Source organism: Sinohyriopsis cumingii, chromosome 5 (assembly GCF_028554795.1).
Source record: "Sinohyriopsis cumingii isolate HCF-2022 chromosome 5, ASM2855479v2, whole genome shotgun sequence".
NCBI lineage: Eukaryota > Metazoa > Mollusca > Bivalvia > Unionida > Unionidae > Sinohyriopsis > Sinohyriopsis cumingii.
Window position 1 is genome coordinate 39966034 of NC_142965.1, and position 21644 is coordinate 39987677.

At 36.5% G+C, this 21644-nt stretch overlaps 1 protein-coding gene and 1 pseudogene across 2 annotated transcripts in view; both read left to right on the top strand.

Annotated features, from left to right (window-relative positions):
* Window positions 1–8530: 8530 nt before the first annotated feature.
* The window catches only part of LOC149798990 (gamma-tubulin complex component 3 homolog), a 131473-nt gene continuing 118359 nt past the window's right edge, over window positions 8531–21644 (top strand). For both annotated transcript variants that reach the window (XM_089957914.1, XM_089957915.1), the window contains exons 1-2: window positions 8531–8698; window positions 10284–10329. In XM_089957914.1, the coding sequence (XP_089814040.1) occupies window positions 8614–8698; window positions 10284–10329 (131 nt within the window). In that variant the 5' untranslated portion in view covers window positions 8531–8613. The remainder of the gene's footprint in view (window positions 8699–10283; window positions 10330–21644) is intronic.
* LOC149798991 (uncharacterized) lies at window positions 15184–20236 on the top strand (annotated as a pseudogene).

The following is a 21644-nucleotide window of genomic DNA, read 5'->3' on the forward strand; positions in this document are numbered from 1 at the left end:
TACTTTCGTTGTATACTTGTGAGAAACGCAACGTGGATAATTTACCATCAACGGTGCTGTAGTTAACTTCTACATAATTTTTGTTGCGGCATCTTCGTCGGATGTTGGATCTCTTAGCACGACTATTTTATTTCCGTTCATGTTGAATTGACATGTCAGTGTGTCGCCGGTATTCTTGAAGCGATTAGCAACGCTTCTTGCAATTCATCTCTGATGGTTATATTTGATTCTCTGATTCTACCACCGTCAGTAAACACAGGGATGTTATCCGTGGTAGCACCGAGAACTCTACGAATTAGATCATTCCATTTGATATTGCTCGTCTTTAAATCGATGTATTTATCCTGAAAAACAAAAACGTCATCTCGGTCAACTCCAGAGAGGTTCATGGTATCAGCGAGTTCGTCTTTAGTCGCGTAATTTGACAAATCTATTTCGTCGAACTTTTTTAAACTCTTAGTAGCATCACTGCGGCATCTTCCGTAAATATCTTGCAACAGCACCTAACTCAGCTGCTTTTGCAAAGGCTGGTGCAGCATCGGCTATCAGTGCTGGTATTTCCGCGAGTAACGGAAAGAGACCTCCGGTCTTAACGGCGGCGCTGATGGCTCCGATGTAAACTTTAAGTCGTATTCCGGTCTTGGATTGTTTGGCTTTATTAAGATGTTTAAGCTGACGTTCCATCAAAGACAGTTTATTTTCACCGCCTGTGATTTGATTGTTTTTTAACGTTATTGTGGTTCCTGTTTTTTTTCCACTGACGCAGATTGTTGTTTTTTAATCTAACCATGAGTCAGACTGACACTAACATGATGACATGATGTCATTTATGATAATGCTCGTATTTTGAAATCACTGGTTACATTTGTTCCACGGGGGCATCAACGACCCTCATTCGTCCGCCTGCGCCTTCGAGTAACATTGCTTTGTCACTGAGTATAACCACGATTGCTCTGTAATCAGCACCCCCTGCTAGTATGGCCCTGAAGTGGATATCAACAACAGATTGCCTGGATAAATCAAGATGCTCCAGCGAAAAGTAATAAATCGGATATAGGTTTTTAAAATCAAACTGGGAAATCTGCAGACCAGTGTCCACGTTTTGGTCGCGCCCCATAAACGTCATTAACCGGTGATATTCCCGTGCTATTTGATTTTGGTCATAATTCAGTAGTATGTTTTCTTCTGGCTCTTTGTCCGTTTATTCGTAAAGAAACTTCAGTAACTCCAAGTCGGTCAAATATCATATGGGAGTGAGTCTGTGAGTTTTCTCGATTATAATTCTGAAAAGCAAGAAATATGTATCTCGGCGCAGAAACACCTTGCTGAGAAGCTATATGCCATGTAAACTGCCTGTTGATATTAGATTGAACACTATCCGTGGTTACTGTTAACCATGACAGCAATGATTTACCACCTTTGTCCATGAAAGACAGTAGTCGCTGTTCTTCGGCGATCGTTGGATTCATTACCGGCATCCACAGCGAAAGTTTTGTCAGTGTTACTTTATCACCATCACCTGCGAATCTCCAGATAGCGTCGTCGTCGGTAGCCTTTCTTACAAGGGTAACTATGTGTTTGGCCCCAAAGATAACTTTTCTGACGCCTCTGCAGAACCCAAATATGTGAGACAACGGATTCGCGCATGAAAATCTACGGGTTCCACTCAACATTGCTTTGCGCGTTGCAAACCCTAGGTTAAAGTCTGTATTAGCGCCGTGAACCATCTGGCAATGGAACTGCAGAGGAATCTTTAAAAACAAACAACTGCAGAACAAACTGGATAATACGGTCGTAAAACCAACCAGACGTAATCTGCCTACAGGAAATCCTCATAACACAAGAACACAAACGCCTGCCCAAACTACAAGGCTATACCCAGGGAATCTTTAAAAATAGGCCCAAGGGGCAGAAAGGGGGTGGACTAGCAATTATTTTGATATATACACTAATCTGCTATGAAATAACAGAAGTACCCCCTAACCTAAACATCAATAAGAACATAGAAATAATGTCAGTAATGATAAATATAGGAACCACAAACATTCAAATAATAAATGCATACGACCCAGGGGGTACCTTCTGTCCTATCAACCTAATCTCACTAAGGGCAATCACTAATAACAAGAACAACAATATAATTATCTGTGGCGACTTCAACGCACACAGTGAATTATGGGGAGGTAAAAAGAAAGATCAAAGAGGGAAAATAGTTGAAAAATAGATAACTGATAACTATCTGGTCATCTTAAATGACGGGTCGAATACTAGATTAAACCCTGAGGATGGCACTCTCTCAGCCATAGACCTAACCATCACTACCCCAAAATTGGATCAAATCACAAATTGGTGGGTGGATCAAGAAGATACGTTAGGAAGTGACTATTTCCCCATCACAATCAATATTCAAACAAAAACTCAACACATTCCAAACGAAACCCCACCTAAATGGAGGTACCAACAGGCAGACTGGGACCAATTCCAATTATTACTAGCTAGAGTAAATCCAGATAAGCCAAAATATTGACGTCTATTATGATAACATAACATACACAATTATAGAGGCAGCTAACCGATGCATCCCAAAGACAACTAATATCCAAAATAAAAACCCTGTACCATGGTGGACTAAACAGTGCACTATAGCACATAAAGACAAAAAAAGGGCCTTAAATAAATATAAACGCACCAAAAATTCTATCTACTTCCAGCAATATAAAGATAAAGAAAAAGCACTAAAACAAACTATGAAAATTGCTAAAATTAATCTATGGCAAACCTTTTGCACTAAACTGAGTCTAAAATCAAACTCAAAACAAATATGGGACAAGATAAAAGCCATAAAAGGGAAAGCAACTACCTCAACCCCAAAAATTAAAAATGCCGTAACAAATAAAGATAAGGCAGAGCTTGTAGCGAAGCATTTTTCGAACATGAATAGCAACAATAACCACACCAGAAACTTTCAAGAACACAAAAAACTAATGGAGGAAACCCAACCTCAAATGTTTCAAGACTAAGGAACAAAAGAATTTCACCTAAATAGCGACATCACAGTACATGAATGGGAGATAGCCCCACGATCCAAAAACGAAACATCTCCTGGTAAAGATCAGTTAGGTTACATTATCTATAAAAGAGAAACAACTACCTATCAGTATAACGATAGCCATAATCAAACTCTTTAACAGGATATGGGATAAAGGCCAACTACCCACCAAATGGAAACAGGCCATAGTAATACCAATCCCCAACCTAGGTAAAGATCCCAACAACATAAATTCGTACCGACCCATCTCCCTTACAATCAATATTTGCAAAATAATGGAGACAATAATCGCAAATAGGTTAAAACACCATCTAGAAACCAATAACCTACTCTCCATAAATCATTGTGGCTTTCGGAACAAACTGTCCACCACTGACCAACTTCTCAGATTGGAAACAGACATCAAACTCGCTTTTAACGCTCATAGGAAAACCGATTGCAACCTCATAGCGGTTTTTCTAGACCTAGAAAAAGCGTTCGACCTAGTATGGACCAATGGACTAATGGCCAAATTAAACCAATTTGGAATAACTGGACGCTTGTTCAACTGGATTGGCGATTTCCTCACAGACCGGAAAATTACCACAAGAATAGGTAACACCCATTCGGAAGAATTTTCACTTGAAAATGGAACACCTCAAGGCAGCGTAATAAGTCCCCTACTATTTAACCTAATGGTAAACGACCTTGACCTCAATGCAGCCTCCACAAAAATAAACTTGTCACAATTTGCAGATGATAGTGGCATATGGAGGAATGGAAATCCTGCCAATAAAACAGTAGTTAAAGAAATCCAGCAGAGCCTAGACAACATAGGGAGATGGGTGGACAAATGGGGTTTCAAAATATCTCATGAAAAAACTGTGGCAATCATATTCACCCCCAAACGAAATAACAACCTAGTCTATCCAAACTTCTATATACAAAATCAATTAATCAAATACGTAACAGTAGTAAAATTCTTAGGAATGTTCTTTGACAACCACCTCACATGGAAACAGCACATTGAACAACTCACCCAGAATTGTAACAACGATCTCAATTTACTCTGGAACATCACAGGACTGACTGGGGATCCAACCAGGAAACCCTCCTCACGCTATATAAAACCCTAATTAGATCAAACCTGGATTACGGTTGCCAAGCATATAACTCGGCTAAGCAACCTGTACTACAAAAACTTGACACTATCCAGAGAAAAACCTTACTATTATGCACAGGAACACTCCCCTCAACATCATTAGAAGAACTACACACACTAACAGGAGAATTACCCTTAAAATTACGTAGGCAAGAACTGCTCCTCCGATACTCCATTCGATTAGATACCCACCCAGACAACCATCCCACCAAAATAGCTATAAACAAATGTAAAGTTGCCTTCAAACCCAAAATCATACCCACCACACCAAGTGGCAAGTAATCCTTGAACTAAGAGAAAAGATACCTCTACTAAAAAACAGGTAACAAACAATACAGACCAGAACAAATCACCATGGTTACAAAAACCACCAAGGATTAACATTGAAGCATCCAAATTAGGCAATAAAGAAGGACAAGAAAACTTACTAAAACCTGTACTGGTAAACGAAATCAACCAAAAATACCCGGACTATGTTAAAATATATACCGATGGATCAAAACCAAACAACCCACCAAGAACAGCAGCAGCAATAGTCATCCCTGAATTCAATATACAAACGGGATCCAGATTACTTGACTACCATTTACACCACTGAAAGAGATTGGATCATCACAAACATACCCAGAGTTACTTATGGACTCTAATAAAAATAAACAATCAGCATACAGAAATATAAATAAATTCATAGACTCAGCAGGACTTAGGAAGAAAATATAATTACTATCCCCACAAAACCAAAAGACCCAGTAACTAGCTAAATAAAATTAGAAGCCCCCACATAAAAACCCATAACATATCATTCAATGTTATAAAAATATTAATAAATAATTCACTTACGAAGCACCTATCAAAAACTAAGGAAACCGCAAAATCGGATGTCCTAGATGTCCTTAACGAACCGTGTAATCGGCTAGGACTCCAGTCTCTTGCTAAATAAAGTATAAATAACATTCAATCTCTAAAAACATTAATAAATAAATAACTTAAAGAGGCAATATCTGAAAACTTATAAATAACATAACGTAGCAAGCACACCCTAAACACCTCGACTAGTAATACCATAATAACCTTGAAAATCTCTCTTCATACATGATTTCTACTAACAAACTCTATAAACAGCATAGAACACCCACCCCCCTTTTTAGAACATTTTGAAAAAAAAATATAAAAAAATAAATAAAAAATATAAAAAATTATTTAAAAAACGCCAAAAACAGCAGGAAAATGCAACAATAAACCAGCGATGTGAAGCAACCAGGACCGTTCCCGAGCTCTCCTTCCCGCTAATGACAGCCAACCATTCAACTGTAAGGAACCTTTATGGACCCACAGATTAAGGCCAAACTATCAGGGTTCCTTGAACCCATAAAAGCCTGGGGGAGGTGAAACCATTCCCTTCCCAGGAACAACTAGCAGGCTGCGGTGCAGTCAGAAAAAAGTGGCACATGCACAATTGTGCGCACGCCACTATAATTAAACTCAACAACAACAACAACAGCGCCGTGAACTATCGGCCACACATCGGCGTCAGCGTTGTCGGCGAAGTTTCCTGGTCGTCTTATATTATACGGAACGTCGTTGGGAGAGTTGGTAATGTCCTTCAAGAACATCATTGTTGGACCAGCTGATCTTGTGTAATCGTCAGAGTATCTTGCTAAACCTATTATTGTTGTGGCAACGTCGACGTCTTTTTGAATTGTCTCGATGTTTCTTCCATCAATCGCGTATGTAACGCTGTCAAACAACGCCATGATACCGTTATTAACAAAACCAATGTTAACACCAACCGCGTATTCAATATCGTCTGCTTTTATAACTTCACCTTCGATTTCAATAAAAGCCTCAGCTGGTAAAAAGTATCTACTTGTATCATAAACCTGTAGATCAATTTACCGCGTTGATTTGGCAGTCGTGCTTCATAAGAATAAAACTCATAATCACGTACTGATTCATCCTTGTGGACTGGCACGTCCATGTCAAATGCTGTGTCGGATACGCGTTTAAACATTTTATTATAACCGTGTTGATCTAAATCATGATCGTGCAAACCTGCCAAACCCACTTCCCGCTATTAAGTTTGAGACAATGTTTTTTTCTGCTTCATCAGCCAACTCTGACAGTTTTTGATTTGCGGCTTGATTTATTATTTTACTGACATTTGCAGGCATTACTTTAGTGCTTGATAATTTCACTGGTTGTGGTTTTCGTCGTATTAATCGTGCTAGCCTATCCTTGATTGCCGAGAATGCTTATACAGCAACGTCGCCGATTGTACCAGGAGCTTTTTCATGAACAACGTCAATAGCTTTCATTGATAATTGTATTGCGATTGGTGCTGCTTTTGGAGCCATCCTTCTAAATAATCCCTGAATAACATCACCAAGTCCATCTCCGTAAACCGCGCTGTAAACGAGTAGTCGTGAGTTTACTGCTGTGACCATTACAGGTCTGCGTTGAGTGTTGTGTATGATCATCTTATTTATTATTCATTTATCTAATCACTGTAGTAGTCATCAACGATTTCACCATTAAGAGATCGAAAAACATTAATATCAATGATACCGCCTTGAAACAATCGTCGACAAATATCAGCTGCTTCACTGATTATTTCCGGAGAATTATTACCAGCACGTTTTCCTCCTATAAGAACTTCTAGTCGTTGCACGTCAGAAAGAATATTGTTAGGACATGGAGTAAGACCATTTCCTTGAGCAGAAAAGCGGCTCCCTGTAGGTGCATCGTGATATATTTCTGGAGAATGTGGTCGAGAAGGTTGTTGTTTTAGTTCTTTTCTTCTGTTTTCTACTTGCTGTTTAAATTCAAGGTATCCTGGATCTTGTAGATTAATTGGTAAATCCTTAGCAGCAACACATACCACAGGAGTATGCTGCGATTACTTTTTAAATAATTTTGACATGTTTTGTATCCACTTGCAGCAACACTGATTAAATAATCCCGATTTTTAAATTCATCAAGAGCATTATCAGTAAATATACTTCTAGGTCGGTTACCTTCCATGCCTTTGCTGTGGTTTTTTTTTGTTGTTGTTGTTGTTGTCGTTCTATCTGTTGTTGCGGTGGAGGAAGTTGATAGGAAGGCTGTCGCTCAGGGGCTTGTGACGGTAGTGAATAGGGAGGTGGTGGTCCTTGAGGTTGTGATTTATGTTGCTTTGCTTCTTTATCATAAATTCTTCGTATTTCTTCAACAAATCCTATAAATTTTGGATCAGTATTTCTGGTTTGTTTTTTGTTGAAATATACACGATATATGCACCTGATGAAAGTATCATCGGTTACGGTAGCATACTTTGGTTCTAAAACTTTGTCTTTTTGAGCAATACCTTCCAATGTCATAGCGGCTAAATACTTTTCTTCGATTTCTTTTAATTGCTTAATAACACCTTCGTTAAATTTTGCAATCAGTTTAATATTTTCTTTTAGGTGTAAGTTTAGGTGTAAATTTTTGTTTTACACCGGCGATTTCAGTACGAATATTCTCAAGTATTTCTTCACCAACAGAAGGAGGTTGAGCTGCAACTATATCAGTTGGAAGTTTTCGTAAAATCTGTTTTTTTTTTTTTATTATTTTTTTTTTTTTTAAGTTCTTTCTGCTATTTCTGCAGTTTGCTCAGCGGTTTGTTTTGATACTGGAAAAAGATCCCCTCCCTAATGGCCGTTGCGACTCCTTCACTAACTTTTGTAACAGGTCTAAACAATTGTTCTGCACCTTCTGCGAATTCATCTTGAGATTCTTGATGTTCTTGAAGTTTTTGTCGAACAGAATCACGAACAGGAAGAAATTTCTTAATTGCCTCCAGTCGTTCTCGAGCTAATCTAGCTGAATGAGACTCCAACGCTGGTGACATTATTTTATATAATTTTATTTAATTATAGCAGCAGCGATGGCGCTGTCTCAGCCCTCCCCCCCCCCCCAACCTCCGCGATCCTTTCGTTGCGATTTTTTTTGCGATTTTCAGGAAGGCTTATTTTTACGATTTGAGAGTAAGTCAATTAGAGGTTGTTCTCTGCTGCTTATTTAAATAATTAATTTATAGTGAAAATTCAGTTGACCTTGTGTTTATATATTTTTAAAGATATGTGCTAATTTTAAATAAAAATCAGTTGACTTGTTTCGAAAGCCTAAACTATTCTATTATTGCGGCAGGATTTCATACGAAGTTATAAAGGAGACTATTACGAATCAAGCTGCCCCCCCCCCCCCCCCCCCCACAGCAAAAATCCGGAGCACTAACTTAGACTTATTATTAGCTAGGACCAAAGTACGAATCTATCGTAGTATTGCTAACTTTTCACAGACATGCTCAGTGCGTGCGCGGTAAAATAAAAATGGCTTCCCTCGAAACACAAAACAATACACCGATGTGAAAGCAGACATAAGCAGATCCATTAGTGAAATAAAGATGTCTGCTAGAGGCAGTGGAGATAGTGGATCTCCCGCACTTTTATTACGCAGACTTTGTTGCAAGATAACAGGCCTGACTGAGGGTATGCTTGCAAATACCTCCCACGTTCCTTTTGGAGATTTTTCTGGCAAATGAAAGGAGCAAAATATAATTATTATTTTTAAATTTGACGTCGGTGGTTTGGATAATATACATACAAACACTAGTTCTGAAAGAGCTGTTTTACCGACATGAGGTTCATATTTGATTGAGGAGTACGTTTAGTCGCATGCCTTTGAAATTCTTTCTTCATAGTAAGGTTAGGGATAACCATAGTCCTACAATGTAAGACATAGCACATGTTATTTCTGTTTCAGTGCTGTGTCTTACTTTCCAAATAACGTCCTTGTATAGCTTGTTTAGATGTCCTTGACATCGGAATGAGTAATCAAAGTTTCAGGAACATCTCGCACACTTGGCAACCTATATTAACACTCTTCCACTAATTTATGTGTAATTAATATACTTACTGTGCTGTCTTTATACTGGCGGAATGAAAATATGATACTAGCAAATGGATGCATTTTCACGTTCCGTTGACTTGTATTTGAATTTGTTGCAATGCGACGTTAGTCGATGTATGCTGAAGTAAGTTCAAGTAGGTACATGTTGGGGATATGTTTCTTGAATGAAATGAACTGTTGCTTACAGTTCCAATAGGCATAATATATTTGTACTCGTTTCGTTAAAGAATAATATTTAAACTTAACCCGATTTTGGCATTCTTGGCTTTCATCGTGTTCCAGCCAACTGAACTGTAGGCCAACGAAACTTGAAAACAGGTCCATTTCTTTTGTGAGAATTTGAATTTTTTAGAGAAAAGACATCAGAGTAAGTAAAGTCTGACTAAAACATTATGACTTTACTTTGTAGAAAAACGTCATTATTTTAGTTGTCAGTTGTGTGAAATATTCCTGAAAATTTTACTTTTGTAACGATGTTAGTCGACATCAAAATACGCTACACAGCACTGTTAGTTAGGCTGTAATACCTTGATGCCCACAACATAAATATCAACATCAAGGTCTTACATATAGGACTAGGATAACCAGTGATTTATAAGTTTGTAACTAATAAACATACTTTGTACCATGCATTCAAGATGGTAGAATGCTAAAAATGAAGTATTTGGGGTATTATGACTTGTTTGATTTTGGTAAATTTTCAATGCTATATAATTGAAGTTAAACATATTTAACGTTAACTCTTGTTGTGTTAACATTGAAACTACTTGCAGCATAAGACAAATAAACCTTGTTATAAGCCAGAGGTATGGTAGAATAAAAATAAGTAAGCAACTTGGGTAATTGCACTTTGCAAATACAATGATGTATTTAACTCGAAAATGATAAAAGTAGCTGATGTTGTTTGTGATATGTGTATTATGCATGATTACTTGTGTCTTATACAAAGTAAATAAGAAACATCTTTTCTGTTGAAGGAGTCCATAGAACCCAAGAGCTGGGGAGTTTTACTTTCTGAATTCATTTTTAAGGCTGGTGTATATAATGAGAGTGATTCATCCTTTACATTTTGTGACCCAAATCCTGGTCTTCAAAGCCCCATCCGCTACATTGGTTAATCAACCCTGACAAATGTAGTATTTTAATATATTTTTTAAATTGCAGATTCTGTTTTGCCCTATTTACAGCACTCTCTTAGGATACTGGGAAGGTATGTTCATACATTTATGATTGCATTCATAACAGTTGGCTGTAAATCAATAGAGGGAAATGGTGCTATAACACGATGATCAGGCCAAAGAAAAATTTGTTTCAGAAAATCCTGCTTTCCCTATTTTGATGGCCCTGACTTAGAACTTTATGTGTGTAAAAAACGAAAGTTAATAATACCTATTACCGTATATACTCGCATATAAACCCATTCACATATAAGCCGACCCCCAAACTGAACAGGAATAAACACTAAAAAGTGCATGACCGGCGTATAAGCTGACCTACAACTCTGATACATCCAAAGATGCACGAGGTAAGTTCTAAATGCATTTATTTAGGCAAACTTATATTTAAAACAATGCATTTATACTTTTCTCGAGGTTGGCATGCATGATTATTAAAAAGAAATGGTATAAAGCAATTTAATTTTCTGTTTTCTTATTGTTTCTGCCTAATTTAGATTTGTGTATAATTTGATTGAAGATGACAAGAATTTAGCAATCGTGAGTTGCTGTAACACTACCTCTCCCTTTTGACTCGATTATTGTTCATTTATGCATTTTTGCATTGGACATTTTATATCAATCCACCAGTAATTACATTTTTATTCTGCTTTGAAATTGTATATACCTTACTCATTAAAATGTAATCCCAGTATGACAACACAACGCACAAACAGTACGGTTCAATTCAACGCTCGCAATTAGGCTACTGAACTTATTTACATAATGGCATCACCGTATGTACATTGTAGGTTTGATTAATCTCTGAATTAAGTACATCCATTGGAGTCGAATCATGGGCACTATTGCATTAAACTTTAATGGTATCTCCAAAATACAATAACAAAGGTTCAGAAATAATGCTTCGAAAATTATGCTAATACCGTAAAAGCTGAGTTGTAGTTTGCTTTGATGTAAGCGACCTTACATAATACCTGTCAACTTTCACGCCGGGAGGGAATAAAAACTCCCAATATTCTGGGTCGCTGCACGCCAGCCTCCCAATTTTTGCAGAGAACTCCTGATTATTACATTATGTCTTTGATTTTCATTTCTTCTAAACAAGGAAAGTCCTACATGTTCTGTTGTAACACATGTGAATTATTGTTGTGACGAAATAATTACTTCACTATAAAGAATTAGCTTCTTCACTAAATAGAATCTTAAGTTTAAACATAATTCACATAAATTATTTTTTTTACCTCTACAATAATACCAAAATAAAAATATAAACCAGAAAGAAAAGAAAAAACCACAACAATAAAATCATCCACAACTAATTTTAATCCCAATAATGATCACTGCGAATGCTGTAACTCCAAATGCTATAGCGCCATTCCCACAAAAGAAACTTACACGAGTGAACATCTGACATTTTTATACCCTATATACCAATGTTAATTACCATCATTAAATTAAAAGAAGGAATGAAAATACATACCACACAGCAAATGTGTCCTCAAAAAACTAATTCAGAATACATGTTTTATAATAAACAATACTAAATGCTTTACAAGCTGACAATAAGAGAGTAAGGTCGGATTTACAAAGAGGGGAAAAATAGCTGCCACATGTACGGTACCATGAGGCTGGCTATTTTGGTACCTCTGTATTGGTATAGTTACCGGAACAAATTCCCTCTTATCACAAGCCCGTTTCAGGGTTTTAAAGTTTAACTGGCTTGTACTGCTGTCGCAAAATGAAAAACAAATTCACTGACTATCAATTATGAGATGCCGAAACATTAAGCTTTCCATTGTGTGGAAAGTTATGTTTGCTCAGCTGAAACACAAAACTAAAATTGATTGATGTTGATCTTAGTTGATCTATATGAGAATTTAGGCTTTATTATTACCACTCTTCATGAACATGTAAATTATGATGGTTATGTGCCTTGTACAATTAAACGTGCATACCTTTCTAAAAATATTACCTCAAGTTGTAGGATCACTTATATCATTGAAAATGAGTAACTCGTGAGCGTGTGATTCAATGTAAATGAAACAGCTATTAAGGACTGGCTGAAATGTTAATCTAGAAGAATGCCATTTGGTTGAAACAATGAATAAAGCAAAATCTGCATCTAATATGTTTGGGAATAAGTAAGGATTTAATTGACGCTATGCACGCTTTGCACTGTGTAAGTACTGTACATTATAGTTCAAAATGGTCTCCCTGGTAAACTCAAATGGCTAGCGAATTATGAAGTCTGTATTTAACTTCATGTTGGAGAAATCAGAAAATATGCACGTGCAAAATAAAAAGAAGATTGATCATAGTACTTTATAAAGTTTAGTAATTGTCGGGTCACCAAAAGTTAGTTTGTTTTTTTACATGCCTATGTCTTAGGACACGGAAGAAATTATTGCTTTGTATCACAAGATTTAGATCCATTACAGTAGTCAACAAAAAGACCTAACAACTGTCAAGTTGAGACATTGGCCCACGGATAAGCCGACCCCCCCCCATCTTCTAGGCCTTTATTTTTCCCTAAATTATTCGGCTTATACGCGAGTATATACGGTATGCCTATTTTTGTCACATGTGAACCAGCAACTTTACATTGGAAACTGTGACATGGACTAACACAAGCTGGATAAAAAGGCAGTAAACTAAAAATTGTACAAACTATCCTCCAGATTTTATCACATTCATTCCTGAACCTTACATACTTTTTATTTTGACCTGTGGGTCCAATTGTTGCTATGGTTGTGCAATTTTGAGACATGTCAGTTAACTTAAAATGTATGTGTAACTTCCAGGTATTTCAAGACAAAACCTGACAGAGATCTCAGAAACGCTTAATTACGCTTATTTGGATGCCAATTTTTGATCTGGGATGCAGAAAATCACTGAGGTGGGAGTCCTCCGTACGCATGTAATAGGTGTGTGGCAAAATTCAAAGACTTGCCAGTCCTGCTTCAGCCACCTGCTTTGTGGGAAAATGTGTTGATCAGTTAGGGGAAAATGTGTTGTTCAGTTAGCTAAGCTGATATTTACAATGACAGAAGTCAGTGACTGAAAGACCCCTTGATACATACATGTTGCCATTTTATAAGAGTACATAAAAAAGAACGTGATGCAATAGCTGGGCGGCAGGTTCAAAGGCTTTGGCTGGCGGCTGGGTGGGACAGTGTAGATATTTACAGTGATTGAATTCAGAGGCAAAAAGACCCAGAGATGTAAATGTGGTCATTTATAAAAGTACATCAAATAAACAACTTTAGCTTTCATTATTGTGTTCATTTCCGAATGTAGCGGAATAAGCAGTGCACGTGACCTTACAATCAAGACATGTTGAGACTTAGACAAAATGCCATTCGTAAGTGGGTGACAAGTCGCCTAAAACTGTAAACTTCACCTTCTTCTATTAGGAAAGCGAAAACGATTTTGCTCTGTGATTATTTAAGAGGTACATTGACTGACCATACCATATTTTTTTAAAATGCCCCTCACCTTAGCCTGGTTAGTTCTAGTGTTGTAGCAAAATGTATTCATCAAGGCATCAGTAGCTAGGCCTAGTTTTTATATCAGTTATGTTGACAAACTCTTGCCCATTTACAAGCATTATGTTTTGATAGCTGATTGACAGTTAACCCTTTTCCGAGTAAGGTAGCAACTATCAATTTCCTGCATGCTATCCTTTGATGATAAAACATACAAACTTGTGTTTTAAGATCAGAATTGGTGATCTGGACATATATTAGCTGCCTCTTATACACTTTTTCGTCATAAAATTGGTTTGAAACTGTAAGTGAACCAGTAGGCCTAACGGGAAATAATGGCAGACTTCACTAAGTCTGGGATGTACCAGTTTATTAGATTGTCTGTTTTCTTAAATCATCAGGCATGTATATTCAGAAAAAATATACAAATCATTGAAACCAAAGACTAGGTATTATTTTATTAAAGATTTAACTTTAAAATGCAAATTATGTAGGTCAGAAATGTATGGGACAATGCTATGTTGTGGAATTCACGAGATGCACTTTAAGGTCTAAGCTGTTTTCTGACTTGACACGTATTTGCGAAAATACAGAAAAAAATAGCAAATCAGATACTATTTATTTGCCTAAAATTACTACAAGAACGTATACAAATAAATAAACCATAAATTTGTGATCCTGTCAATGGACTGTTGTAATGAAACTATATTATAGTGAGTGACTACATTACGAAAACCTCTCCATCTAAAAATAGATGCACTCTCGTCTGTTTTACCAAAATGGGAGTCCTGGACTCCTAGTTTTAAAATCCTAGTGAGACCTCTGCCTGATCTTAATACATTGTACACGTGTCTTTCAAATGATAGTGATTTTTGCAGCGGTGACACTTAGTTGAGAATTTGTTCATTTTTAATGAAGTACCACTGTTCTTTATTTATCTGATATTGGTATATTTGGTCCTTTGGTATTTTTGCTGTGAACTGAAACTATTATTACTATTAATGCTATGCAGACAGTTGTAAAGTAAGTAGAAACTGTTAGGTGTTCATTTGTTTTTTTATTTACTTCAAAACATTTTTATATCGAGCCAAAAAAAAATGCGTTTCCGGTCGGCTAGCTGTTACAGTTTCCCACTGCCAACTCTAGCACTTTTTCCCCAATGGTAAAAGAATATATATAAAAAAAAACAAGAAACAAATCACATTAAATATATATCTAATGTTTGTTTTTTAGAAGAAAAAGTGACCTGCCTACCTTATTTTAAAACCAGTGAATAGGAAACACATTTTTGGGGTTGAGGTGTTCTAAAGAGAGCTAAATCACAAAGTCATTCTCTGTCACATTGATTTGATGCCATGTGAGAGTTTTCATTTAATACATATGACGTCATTACATACGGGCACCATAAGGTCACCCGCCATTTTGTAGGTCAGTGATTTTGTTTTGCATGGCTGTTCATCACTGAACAGAATTTGCATTCGCACAACGGTTAATACATGCTGGGTTAAAGTTTTATTTTATAAACTATACCTGTTGTGAGGAAATTTGGAGAGGAAACGAAGACATTAAGTGAAGAGCAACAGCGGACATGGTTGGCCAACATCAACAGAAAAGACCTGCAGTCGAAGCATTAAAAAATCTGCTCAGACCACTTTATTCAAGGTACTTTCATGATATGTTGCACAGATTATTATCGTTATTATTATTAGTAGTAATAGTAGTATATATACCAGATGTTTCTTACAGTGAATAACACAGAAACGTTAGAAATTTGTGGCCGGTTTCGCTTGGTTTTAAATCTTGAAGTGCATGTGAACTACAGTTCTTACGTGTTTTTCTATAAAAAAAATTATGTTGATAATTCAAATACGCAATCAGGTGTTTATCAATACCATATGTTATGTATCTAGGCACCTTGAATTATTTACTAAGTTTTGTTTTGTTTTCTATTTAAGATACACCTCTCCCTCAATAACTCGTGCACAAAGTGGTTCACAAACATAGACCACACTATAAACGAGGTGCGAGTTACCGAGGGACCTCCAAAAATTGAAGAAACAAAATGCTTTGACATTAAGAAAGCCGTTGGGGGGGATGGCAGCGTTAGGGAACTGGGCTGTTTATTGACTGAATCCTCATTTTACAATCATGTCATAATAATCTTTAATAACGCTCTTTCTAATGAAGTTGTTCGTTATTCTGTTTAAAAAACATTTTCAAAATGTCCAACATATGAAAGATACTTTCAACTGGTTTCAACAACCATCACATGTACGCGAAAAAAATCTGTGTATTACATGAATGCTTTTTGTTTTCTTGATGAGTCTGGTTCCCATAGTGGTGTTTAATATTATCCTGTCAAATTGGGAGACAAAGAGCAGGGAACTAGACTAACTGTTGATACACCACCAAACAATATTCCTTTTTTTCAAAAACATGCGACATTTATTTCGTGAGACAATCATCTGCATTGAAACTCAATTTTTATTGCTCAGTTAGTACAATATTGATGTCGTGAATTAATTAATTGGAATTAATAATGAAACTTCTTATCGTCCTTGAGGATATCCCTAAGTGCCAGTTCAAGAATTCTCTGAAACTTGCTTGCTTGCACAATGGTCCATATCTACGAAATCAATCTCTTTATTTTATGAAGTGTTCGTTTCACTTGGCTGCCTTGTTATCTTTGATCACAGTTATGAAAGAGTCTGTTAATTTAAGGTAGTTTATGTTACATACACAATAACATTTATAAGTGTTTTATTTGATCAAATGAAGTGAATTCATCCAACATACGAGCGGGACTGCTAGATGTTAAGTTTGTAGGATTTTCTTGCCTTTTAACTTTTCTTTTTATTCAACCTCCTTTATTTGATTCAAAAGACATCATTAACGTGATATACAAAGGAGGCCAGCTTTTCATTCAGTGCAACAATACAAAAAATACTTCCGGAAGTCAGTTATCAAAACAAGGTCGGCACTTAATTAGGTTCTCAGAGAAACACTCACAGACATAGCTGTTTGATTGACGCATTTTACATTTAATTACATTTATGACACTTACACTTAAAAGGAACTAAAAGATGGAGCAAGAACACAAATACTGCCTCCACTCGGCGTGAGTGGCATTTTCATTGATTGAAATTTCCTTACATATTGTTAATTGTGGTGTACTAGGAATGTCGTTTGGAAAGAAAATGAAAAAATTGTATGCCCTATTTTTAAATTTGATATTTCGTATTGTTGATTAAAATTTCTAGGTCCTATCTACTGTTTTTGACTATAAAACGAGCAATAGATCAAAGTTTCGATTACCAATTTTGATCACAATTTTCTTCAAGTTCATCAAATAGGGATCAGTTTTTGGGGTATTTTCTGGATTAAAATGTGGGATCCACACCTGACTCCACATTATAAAGAGGTTCGTGAGTTATTGAGGGAGTGGTGAACCATAATACTCCATTTATAAAACAAACAGCTGCCTTTCCTATGCTTTCCTTAAATGTGTAAAAAAAAAGTTTATATCTTTTATAATCAATGGTTTAGTGCTAAATAGACAAGGGAACGCCATTCCCACAGCACTATGCCCATGGTTATACTCTTCTATATTCTATTTGATAGAGCTTCATGCATAAACATTTTTAAATTACAGGTGCAACCGAATGCAACACAGACAGAAGACCAGAGAAGAAGTGTTGCTGGATTTGCAGCATTTTCAAGAAACATCTTTTGCCCAGGAAGGGGATGAATCTGCTGATCACAGGGGCAACTCTGTTTGTTCTTTTACAGTCAAGGGAAAGATTGAACCAGATCAGGAACTAACACCAAAGACTAACTCCATTAGCCTGAGTGTAGTTGACAGTGAAATTCAACACCTGATTGCTGAAAATACACTGCTTAAAGATAAATTAAGCAGCTACAAAATTAATCAGGAATCATTTTGTGATAATGAAGATGAAGTTAAATGTTAGACTGGAATGCAGAGCTACATGAACTTGATGACCCTGCATGAATTTGTTGCTCTATACATTCTAACCAGTAGAGGACTAGAAGCTGGGAAGTTTGAAAAAATGACAATGACACTAATGAGACTTAAGCTCAAGTTCCCCTTGCAAGATATTGCATATAGATTTCAGGTATCAACATCAACCGTGTCAAGTACATTTTACATTGTTATTCATGTTTTATATATTAGATTAAAGCCTCTTTTGTTATGGCCTGAGAGGGAGGAGCTTCAGCTTACCATGTCCATGGAACTTAGGAAAGACTTTGGTGGAAAAGTGGCTTTCATTATTGACTGTTTTTAAATATTTATACAGAGACCTAAAAGCTTAATGGCATGAGCTCAGACTTGGTCATCATACAAGCACAACACCATAAAATTTCTTATTGGCATTACACCTCAGGGATCTATTTCTTTTCTCTCAAAAGCATGGAATGTAGGGCAAGTGACAAATACATAACTGAAAACTGGATTTTTATCAGCTATTGACTGGAGATGTTGTGTTAGCAGACAGGGCAGAGGTCTCGCTAGGATTTTAAAACTAGGAGTTCAGGACTCCCATTTTGGTAAAAATAAGAGTCCCACCATCAAAAGTTGCAGTCCCTTCTTACAGAATCAACACAGACATGAGTGCATCTGTTTTTAGATGGAGAGGTTTTTGTAATGTAATCACTCACTTTAATATAGCTTCATTACAACGGTCCATTGACAGGATTGCAAATTTATGGTTTATTTATTTGTCTACCTCCTTGTAGTAATTTTAGGCAATGGTTAAATAGTATCTGATTTGCTGTTTTATTCCTGTATTTTCGCAAATACGTGTAAAGTTGGAAAACAACTTAGACCTTAAAGCGTATCTCACAAATTCCACAACATAGCATTGTCCCATACGTTTCTGACCTGCATAATTTGCATTTTAAAGTTCAATCTGTAATAAAATATTACCTTGTCTTTGCTTTCAGTTATTTGTATATTTTTCTGAAAATATTTGCCCGATGATTTATGAAAACAGACAATCTAATAAACTGGTACATCCCAAACTTAGCGTTATTTCCCGTTAGGCCTACTGGTTCACTTACAGTTTCAAACTAATTTTATGATGAAATAGTGTATAAGAGGCAGTTAATATATATCCAGATCACCAATTCTGATCTTAAAACACATGTTTGTATGTTTTATTATCAAGGGATATCATGCAGAAAATTGATAGTTACTACCTTACTCGGAAAAAGGGTTCATGGTCAATCAGCTATCAAAACATATGCTTATGAATGGGCAAGAGTTTGTTTGTTTGTTAACGTAATTGATATCAAAACTAGGACTAGCTACTGATGTCTTGATGAGAACATTTCGCTACAACACTAGAACTAACCGGGCTAACGCTAGGGGCATTTTAAAAAAAGTATGGTCAGTCAATGTACCTTTTAAATATCTCTTGTTCGTCACCAGAGTGATACTGAATTTTGTCAATCCAAGTAAGGACTTATTCCAAACACAAAGCTAGGCATCACACACTATCTTACATTTAACTACTGTCCTATCCGAACTATAAATTTCAGCAGTTTTAGCACTCTTCTGAATCTTGTTACAATCTTCGTAAGTTTGCTGTTTAACCCAAAAATACTTATCCAAATTTACGAATGGCATTTTGTTTAAGTTTCAGCATGTCTTGATTCTGAGGTCATGTGCACTACTTATTCCGATACATTCGGAAATGGACACAATAATGAAAGCAAAAGTTGTTTATTTTATTTACTTTTATAAATGACCGCATATACATCCCTGGGTCTTTCTGACACTGAATTCAATCACTGTAAATATCTGTACATTTTCGCATCTGGTCACCAGATACAAGCCTTTGAACTTGCCGCCCAGCTACTGCATCATGTTCTTTTTGATGTACTCTTATAATGGCAACATGTATGTACATCAAGGGGTCATTCAGTCACTGAATGCTGTCATTGTAAATATCAGCACAGCTAATTGATCAACACATTTTCCCCACAAAGCAGGTGGCTGAAGCAGGACTGGCAAGTCTTTGAATTTTGCCGTACACCTATTACATGTGTTCAGAGGACTCCTGCCACAGTGATTTTCTGTGTCCCAGATCAAAAATTGGCGTCCAGATATGCGTAATTAAGCGTTTCCGAGATCTCTATGGGGATTTAATATTTCAGACAGTATTGGAATGTACTGTGCTAAAGTTATTACCCCTCGTTTTGCAAAGGGGAAATCACAGTTGTCTCCTGTTGATGTAGAAAATAGTTGAAAAATTGCACACTTGCGAAATCATGTGGAACGTGTAATTGGTCTGGTGCAAAAAAAGTACTCCATGCTTCACGGAAAGCTCCCAGTTGATTTCCTCATGAATGACAAAGGAGAAATTCCAGTTGCTGAAAAAATTGTTAATGTTGCCTTACAAATATGTGCGAGTCTGTTGTTCCATTTGACTAGTAAGGATTTGTGAAATAATCATAGATTTATTACATATATATGATGTTTGGTCTTTATTTTTGTATATTCTTAAAAATTATGTCACCATTAAATATTTGTCAGTAACGAATCGTCTTGTGTTCTTAGATCTATACTTTCTGGCTAATGTTGTTTTTTTAGTTTACTTCTGCTGGTTGTAGATGAAAAGATCTTATGGATAGTTGGTCTATCTGTTACCATTAGTTGGTTTATGCCACTCGTCATAAACAAGCTGGGGGATTGTCATTGAATGTTAGGCACACATTCATCCAATGGACTGATTGGTCTTAGTGAATTTGTGCTTCTCAGACAGCCAATATGGTTGCCACTGTGGAAAATTTTGTTATTACTACTCTGCATAGATGTGTGCTATAGAATAAGCAAGACATATAGAATACAAATAGAATAGAAAACACATTTGTACAGGGGAATGAGTTTTTCGCTTTTAATTAATATATAAGCATGCATGAAAATTTAAAAAGAATGTGCTAGATAGCACTGTACACTCACCACAATATTTAGCCCCCCCCATGACACTGTCATACTGTACAAGCACCACAATGTGCATGTATATTAAATCATGTCTTTTTTTACATCCAGATGTCCTGAGAATGGCCTTCTGACACTTTTTAGGCTATTTTGCTTTACTGCCATACACTGGATGACATTCTAGACAATATTATGATCCTTTTCGTGCTCTAGTCATGTTAATGCACCTAAAGTGAAGCCATTTCAGTCTGCATTTTTCATTATCACAACCGACATCATCAAATTTTTCATCATAGGGCAATTGACGTAATTTTTTTTAGGTCATTGTTATTTCCTGACACAGTCTGTCCATGATTGTTGGTGACAGGGTTGCAAAACAGATGCATGGTGCTTCCTTTCCATTTGTGCAATAGGTTCAGTGCTTGTTGACTGGTCAGGTGAATCATTTTCCTGTCAGTTCAGGCAGAATAACATAAGTGAAGAATGCTGCTGACTTTGCTTCTATATCTTGACATGGCTCAGGGTTTGGTAGAATCCTTTCCACAGATATTTCCTTCTTTGTCCAGATAACAAAGTCACAAAACTTCTTTTTACTTAAAAAAATTTATGTTTGCACCTGATAATAATACCAATGGCATAATTGGTTGTCTTTGTCCAGGTATGAAATATTTTCATTTTAATCTCAGTATCTCTGAAACAGTATGGACACTTCACTTCCACTGTTCCCTATCCACAACAATTACACAATACATGAGCATCAGGAGATGCTCCAATGCGGGGAAATTCAGGGTTGATTATGAGACTACAATCAACAACTGTGAGATTGTCATGGAGAGGCCTTCACTGCATCTTTTTCATGCTGGCATCCCCACCTTGTTGCCTTATTAGAAAATTTCCCTGG